Source organism: Protobothrops mucrosquamatus, unplaced genomic scaffold (genome assembly GCF_001527695.2).
Source record: "Protobothrops mucrosquamatus isolate PMUCROS unplaced genomic scaffold, P.Mucros_1.0 scaffold7, whole genome shotgun sequence".
Taxonomy (NCBI): domain Eukaryota; kingdom Metazoa; phylum Chordata; class Lepidosauria; order Squamata; family Viperidae; genus Protobothrops; species Protobothrops mucrosquamatus.
In genome coordinates this window covers 547,097-555,571 of record NW_015386394.1, presented here as the reverse complement: position 1 = coordinate 555,571, position 8,475 = coordinate 547,097, and the positions used below count along the sequence as shown (strand labels likewise).

General features: G+C 38.4%; 1 protein-coding gene across 1 annotated transcript in view; it reads right to left on the bottom strand.

Annotated features, from left to right (window-relative positions):
• LOC107282334 (serum albumin-like) overlaps positions 1 to 7,769 on the bottom strand; it is a 30,161-nt gene extending 22,392 nt beyond the window's left edge. Inside the window, exons 1-3 of the mRNA XM_015810105.1 lie at positions 7,685 to 7,769; positions 1,986 to 2,046; positions 207 to 257 (exon numbers count right to left, since the gene is read on the bottom strand). Of these exons, the coding sequence (XP_015665591.1) occupies positions 207 to 257; positions 1,986 to 2,046; positions 7,685 to 7,769 (197 nt within the window). The remainder of the gene's footprint in view (positions 1 to 206; positions 258 to 1,985; positions 2,047 to 7,684) is intronic.
• Positions 7,770 to 8,475: the final 706 nt, after the last annotated feature.

Below are 8,475 nucleotides of genomic sequence, written 5' to 3'. Positions count from 1 at the left end.
GTCACGGCCGACAAATGATCTTCCAATGTCAGCCGTGGATCCAGGAGGACACCCAAGTTGCGTGCCCTCTCTGAGGGGGCCAAAATTTCACCCCCTATAGTCAGCGATGGAGTCAGCTGACTATGCCGAGGCGCCGGCAACCACAGCCACTCGGTCTTGGAAGGGTTGAGCCTGAGTCTGTTCCTCCCCATCCAGACCCCATCCAGACTTCCTCAAATGTGGCATTTGGTACACTTTGAGTGAATAAGATTAGGGCACTGGGGGAAAAAAACATAGATGATTAACCTATGAATAGAAACATATTCAATAGTGGAGTTCTTGGTGTTGTCTGAGCTTGGTTGTTCCTTGCAGACATTTTATTACCCAACCAGATAATATCATCAGAGCACCAAGGATTCCACAATTCAACCTGAGCTACATTTATTCCCTTCCATTGGGGATATATTCAAGAAGTGGCACATATAGAAAAGCACTGGGAGGTGCCTGGACTCTAAGTTCATCTTGTTGTGACCTTAATAGTTTCAAGCTCAGTATTCTCCAGCATTAGGAAGGAAGCAACTAGAGCAGGCATATCAAACTGCCGGCCTGTGGGCTGGATGCATCATGGTGAAAGCGCGCCCACCCCATTGCTGGCAATGGGGAAAAGTCGCGATATGTCGCACGACATCACATGACATCACGAGTTTGATGTGCCTGAACTAGAGCAAGACAGACATACTCCCTTCTGAAGGGGAGAACAAGAATGTGGAATATGGTGCTTATGACTGCTCTCTCAGTCTGCTAAAATTATGGACATATTAGCACACTGCTAAATGATTAAGCAATTATTTATTTTTAGAGAAGAAGAATAGACATTTTATGGTGGTTCTCTACTATTTTTATTGCAAATCATTTATATATTATAATTCTTAATCTCTAATAAAAATCTACCTTTTATTAGATTTATAATATCTCCTCAATTAGAAAAGGTAAATGTTTTCCCTGTCCAGTCATGTCTGATTCTAGAGAATGGTGCTCATCTTGTTTCTTAGCTGAGGAAGCCAGCATTGTCTGAAGATGCTTCCACGGTCATGTGGCTCGCATGACCCTACACCAAGGCACACAGAAGACTTTTACTTTCCCATTGAAATGGTACCTATTTATCTACTCCCATTTGCATGCTTCCAAACTTCTAGGTAGATAGGAGTTGGGGCCAGTAACAGGATCTCACCCTGTTGTGCAGCACTCGGGTCTTGAACTTGGGCTGTTGCTTGAAAAACCGACAAGCCTGCTGTCTTTACCACTTAGGGGAGCCTTCACACTCCTGCCCTCAAATAAAACTCCTCCTCAAATGTGACATTCAGTACACTTTGAGTGAATAAGAGTAAGGTACCAACACAGTTGGTGAAGAAAATAGTTTGTGAATAGCAACATATTCAACAATCAAGTCCTTGGTGATCTCTCTGAGCTTGGTTGTTTGTTGCAGACATTTTATTACCCAACTAGATAACATCACCAGAGCACCAAAGATTCAACAGTTCAATCTGAGGTATAATATTCTCCTCTATAGGGGACATACTCAACAAAGAAATGGAGGGTGTAGAAAAGCACTGGGAGGTGCTTGGAATTATCTCCTTGGAATCTAAGTTTTTCTTATTTTGTTTTGACCTTAAGAAGTTCAAGATCAAATTTCAAATTTAAAAGTTCAAGATAACGATTTTCCAGCATTAAAAAAGTGACTATATCAAGAGAGAAATTATCTTTTCTGAAGCAGAGTATAAGAATTTAATACTTTCTCAGTCTGCTAAAATTATAGATATAGCAACAAAAAGCTGAACCATAAAGAGATTATTTCTTTTTAGGGTAAAAAAGTATAACAATATTATCGTTATTTTATACTACTCTATTGCAAACCATCACTGTACTATAATTATCAATTTCTATATATGAAGTATTTTTTATTATTTAAGTTTATAACTTATAGTACAATATTTTAGAAGACTTACAGGCCAGCAAACTCATTATTTGTTAATGCAAAGACACGATTCAAAGGCAATTGATGGTCATCTGTAAAGAAGGAAGTGATCAAATTTTACTCATTATTCCAGGAAAGAATGATTAAACTTTGTGTCCTTGGTAAACATCTAAGGGGTATAATGGTATCATATTATATGCAAGAACAAATTGATGTCTTCCAAACTTATTTAAAATATTTCTAAGATTGAGGAGACACTGCAGTGCTTAGAACGTACTCTAATATTTTTTGCTTATCTGGCAATAATATAAATAAAATAATTACAAAATGTTTTAAAATTTGATGTCTCTTGTAATGAAATAAAATAGATAATATTTGTAATGCAGTTCCAAGAGCTATTTGAAGACATCTTTTTGGGTCTCTTTGGCAACAAAACAAAATTGTTTTATCATTTCCTTCTTCTCACAAATGTTTAGATGGCTTGATGGAACTACCTTTCTTCTAATATTTCTTAATAGTCAACTATATTACTACTAATTAAAAATCTAAAACAGCAGTTGTACATTCAGGACAAGTGTGTTTGGGATTGTGATTTCATTTTATTTGAGACTGTCTGGCTTAGTTCAGTGCAACACTTGTTTTGCAGTTGTCTTTCACATTACTCCTTTCAACCTTGGATACTGCCCTATCTGTAAACAAATCACTAGTCTACAAGGACAGATTACTTATCTAGAGTCTGTAATCTATGCTTGTCAGTCAGATATTAGGTGTCCAGTTCATCCCTTGAGCTGCTGTGCTATTAGCCCCCTCTATCACAAAGATCCTGCAGGAGAAGGACAGTTTGGACAACTGTGGGATCTGGCAGGGTGAGAGTTGTGAATCATAAACACAAAGCTTTTGCTGTGTCCCTGCATAACAGATACATTGTTGACCTTAATAGGGACACTAAGGAGACAGGTCAAGGTAGTCATGATGATGATAACTCAAATAAGCAGGGGATTGTGATCCAAGATAAGAACTTGTTTTGGACAGGGGAAAATGTGAATCAGGTATTACACATCAGTCATGAAAGAAGAGAAAGGCATCCAAAAAGAAAAGTCACCTTCTGGTTGGTGATTCGATTATAAGGGATGTAAATTTAGGAAAGGATACAGAGGTTTTGAAAGAGATCAGGTGTCTTCCAGGTGCTACTGCCAGCAGGGACGAGAAGCATATTTTTAAGATAGTCAAGAATGCCAGCAAGGACTCTGATGTGGATGCTATTGTACATCTTGGCACTAATGAACTGTCCCAAAAAGATGTACTCTCTGTACAGAATGATTTCCAGAGTTTGGAGCAGGAACTTAATGGGATAGGCTGTAGGCTTACTTTTTCAGAGGTTTTACCAGTGTATAAGGAGCAAAATAAAAAAGGCCAGCATACAGCAGAATTAATATGTGGCTAAATGAGTGGTGTGAAGGGGAATGTTTTGGTTATATTAGTCATGATGTTTGCAGCTGGTCCAATGAAAAACTGTACAAAAGAGGTGGTTTTCATCCATCAAAAAAGGACTGACTTACTGGCATTAAATTCACAGATTTCCAGGAGAAATATTTAAACTGAACAATGGTGACAGTGAATTAATTGATATAGAACATTCCTGTCACTGGCAATCTAAAACTAATAGGGTTATCAGTGCGTGTAACATAGATGTGTGGACGTATAAGAATATTAACCTTGCTGTCAAGCAAAATCAAGCTTTTAATAGTTAGTGCCACACCAAGTGCACTAATCAAACAGGTGGTAAGGAAATAGGGGAACTCAGGCACCACATAGGTTATGTAAAAAGTAAACACAGTCATAAAGGACTCAAATGTCTATACACCAATGCACAGAATATGAGCAATAAACAGGGTGAATTAGAAATCTAGGCAAATGAGGGCAAATATGATATTCTTGCCCTTATGGAAACTTGGTGGGATGAAACCCACAAATGGAACACACAGCTAGAGGGATTTAAATTATTTAAAAGAAACAGACCAAATAAAAGAGGAAGTGGAGTTTCTCTCTATATAAGAAATAACTACACCTCTACAGAAATAGAGCATAACAGTGACAAAAACTCTCAAATGCATTTGGGTCAATATAAAAGAGGAAACAAATGTTGGACTTAATTCTCACTACCAGAGCAGCAATGGGATTCAACTATGTGAACAACCAGTTCTCTGTGTGGATGCCACTTCCGGAAGCCCATTCTGGGCCTGGGCAACAAAACAATTAGCTACTGGTTCTGCCGAAGTGGGGCGAACTGGCTGAATCCCACCACTGTACCAGAGATTAAATGAAAAAAGGTATTGAAGCCACAGGAATCTTGGGGGAGGGAGTGATATTTGAATTCAATATTATGCAAGCTCAAGCAATAGAACACAGTCAAACTAGAGTCATTGACTTTGAGAGAGCTAATTTTAATAAACTTAGAGAGAGCTTGGGAAGGATTCCATGGATGAGAGTTCTCAAGGGGAAAACAACTCAAGAAGTTTGGGAAATTTTGAAAAGTGAGATTATAAAAGCTCAGTCTAGCAGAATACCAGCGAAGAAGAAAAATAACAGCTCTCAAAAGAAAGGAGCGTGGCTGCAAAAGAATTCTCTGATAAATTGAAAGACAAAAAGGACAAGTATAAAAAGTGAAAAGAGGGGGCACATAAATAAGGTAGAATATCAGCAAATACCCCAAGCCTGCAAAGAGGAAGTGATGAAAGTTAAGACTCAAAAGGTTTGCGACAAAAGTAAAAAATAACAAAAAAAGCTTCTCTAAAAGTTAAGGAAATGATTGGTCCATTAGTGGCCGAGATGACAAGCAACAGGGAGAAAGCAGAACTACTTAACTCGTTTTTTGCATCCATCTTTACACAAAGGGAAAAAAACAGTCCAACTTATCAAAAACAATACCTTAAAACAGGGGTCCCCAACTTGTGGGCCGTGGTCTAGTAGTGGGCCATGGTCTGCTGGACACTGGTCTGCTGGACAGGCTGGACAGTGCATGCATATGTGCATGCACACACCCCACTTGCACTAGTGCCGCAGCTGCAGAATGCAAAAACGGGCTGCCACTGTGCCTCAGAGTGTGAAAATGGGATGGTGCTGTGCCATGGGGTGCAAAAAATGGGATGCTGCCACACCTTGGGGCACAGAAATGGGGTGCTGTGTCACACAAGAACAGGGCAAGGCTAGTAAGTATCATGCAGGTGCTAGCCCTGCCCTGTTTGCATCATGGGCATTCTTGCGGCCCCATGCATGCACACGTGCATGTAAAATTCTTCCCCTCCCTTTCCTTCCAGTCTGCCAACCAAGAAAGGTTGATGACCTTTGCCATAAAAACAGATTAGAAATACAAGTTAAGATAGGCAAGAAAATGGTAAGTGAGCACCTGTCCATTCTAGACAAGTTCAAATCACCAGGAGCAGATGGATTACACCCCAAGGTTCTCAAGGAACTGGCAGATGTGATCTCAGAACCATTGAACAATATCTTTCAAAGATCCTGGAGCACTGGGGAACTACCAGAGGACTGGAAAAGAGCTGATATAGTTCCTAACTTCAGAAAGGGAAAAAATGGATCCAGGAAACTACAGGCCTATCAGCCTGACCTCAGTACCTGGGAAGATTCTGGAAGAGATAATCAAGCAATGAATCAGCGAACGCCTAGAGGCAAACAAAGTCATTACTAAAAGCCAACATGGGTTTGTCAAAAACAGATCATGCCAGACAAATCTTGTTGCTTTCTTTGTCCAGGTGACAAAATTAGTGGACCAGAGGAATGCTGTGGATATAATTTATTTGGACTTCAGTAAGGCATTTGACAAAGTAGATCAGAACCTACTACTTGATAAGATAGAAAAATGTGGGTTAGACAGCATCACCACCAGATGGATTCGTAGCTGGCTGACTGGCCATACTTAGCATGTGGTCTTCAGTAAGACTGCATCTAGATGGAGGGAAGTGTGTAGTGGGCTCTGTTCTGGGCCCAGTACTCTTCAACATCTTCATCAATGATTTGGATGAGGAACTCATCAAATTTGCAGACAACACCAAGCTGGCAGGAATAGCCAACTCTCCAGAAGATAGGCTTAAGATGCAGGAGAATCTTGACAGACCTGAGCATTGGGTACTATACAACAAAATGAAATTCAATGGTAAAAAAAGTAAAGTTCTACATTCAAGCAAGAAACACCAAATGCACATGTATAATATAGGTGGTATCTTGCTCAATAGCAGTAACTGTGAGAGGGATCTCGGAGTCCTAGTGGACAATCACTTAAATATGAGCTAGCAATGTGCTGCAGCTGCCAAAAAAGTCAACACAGTCTAAGCTGCATTAACAGACAGATAGAATTAAGATCACATGATGTGTTAGTACCACCTTACAATGCCTTGGTAAGGCCACATTTAGAATACTGCATCCAATTTTGTCACCATGATATTAAAAAAGATGTTGAGGCTCTAGAATAGGCATGTCAAACTCGCAATGTCACGTGACGTCACACAATGTATCGGGCCGGTTTTGCCATTGCTGGCAATGGGGTGAGCGCAGCTTCCACGTAATGTGTCCGGTCCGTGGGCCAGCAGTTTGACACCCCTGCTCTAGAAAGACTATAGAGAAGAGCAACAAAGATGATTCGGGGACTGGAGCCTAAAACATATAAGGAACGGTTGCTGGAATTGGTTATGTCTAGTTCAGGGGTAGGCAAACTTGGCTCTTTTATGACTTGTGGATTTCAACTGCCAGAATTCCTGAGTTTAATGAAGAGAAGGACAAGGGGTGACTTGATAGCAGTGTTCCAATATTTCAGGGGCTGTCACAAAGAAGAGGGAGTCAAGCTATTTCCAAAGCACCTGAAGGCAAGACGAGAACAAACAGATGGAAACTAAGCAAAGAGAGAAGCAACCTAGAACTAAGAAGAAACAACCTGCCTCCAGAAACTTTGACTGTTCCAGCACTGGAAGTTTTTAAGAAGAGACTGGACAGCCATTTGACTGAAATGGTATAGGGTTCCTGCCTGAGCAGGGGTTGGGCTAGATGACCTCTAAGGTCCCTTCCAACTTTATTATTATTATTATTATTATTATTATTATTATTATTATTATTATTATTATTATTATTATTATTATTATTATTATTATTATTATTATTATTATTATTATTATTATTATTATTATTATTATTATAGTACATTAAAGGAAAAGTGTTATAACTAAATATGATTCTACTTAGAATTTTGAAATGAATCAAGGTCAACAATTTTTGCAGAACAATTTTGCAATTTCTTCTATGCATCTAGTAAAGTTTTACAGTATTATACCTGACTGCAAGAGATGTCAGGATCTGGAATAGAAAATGTTTTGATTTGGAGAATAGAAAATATTTACACATTCAGTAACATTAGGCACATAAATAGCATATTGCTAATCATGATAAGCAGATCCTATTATATTTTTTATAAACAACTCTATTAATCAAACGTAAGTCACTGGGAAAATCAACTGATAAAAAATCAGTTGAAAGTACAAAAGATTCATACAGTTTGAAGATAAACTAGGGTATATTCTAGAAAATTCTATTGAAGGAACATGCAATCCCTTGTGGACTAAGCTTTTACTCTGTACTTCCAGAGTACTACTATGAATTCAATACAAATCTGAACAATCAAATGAAGATCTAAAAAGTGAGAATGAGAAACAGAAAACATCATACCAGTATGTCGATATCTTCTAGGTAGGTTTTTCAGCTCAGCAAAGCCTACCAAGCAAAGCAAAGAGATGAATATTACCCACTTCATGTTTCCAAATTCTTTTGGGGCTAGAGTGAACAAAGTAGGAAGAATACATGGACAGAGGCAACTTTTATACTATATCACCCAGGGTAATCACCACCCACTTTATCCTGTACCCATGGAAAGGTCAAAGGAAAAACACTTGTTAATAATTCCTGTAATATTTGCCCATTTTATTTGTTAGACAAATCTTGCCTGAAGAAATGTCAGCAATTTTTTTCAAAACACGAATAAATAGATTTCAAAAAAGTAAACTGTTTTCTCTCTTGCCCTATAACCTTAAACCATTGGAAATTTTGTCCAAAGGTGAATCAGATGGATGTGGTTGGACTAGCAGTTTTGTATCAAATTCAGAGCAAAGGTCCATGATGTTAATTGTCAAGGCTACATATCTGAGCAAACATTTGACTTTTGCAATTCTGGGATAGAATTTAATAACTAGTGGAATCGCAAACTAGACCATGCATACCCTCATATGATATGTGCTATGTCTATGTCTATGTATATATACAGTAGATATAGATATATAGATATAGATATAGATATCAGAAATTTCTTTTAAAATGTGATCCCTAGGTAATTCCATATTAAAGTCAGTGAGCAAACACGAGCACCAGGGAGTATAGTAAAATAATTTAATATTAAAATTACTAATTAAAACACCAATTAAAACACCTAGCTTTCGTCGGCTATCTGCTGACGTCCTCAGGGC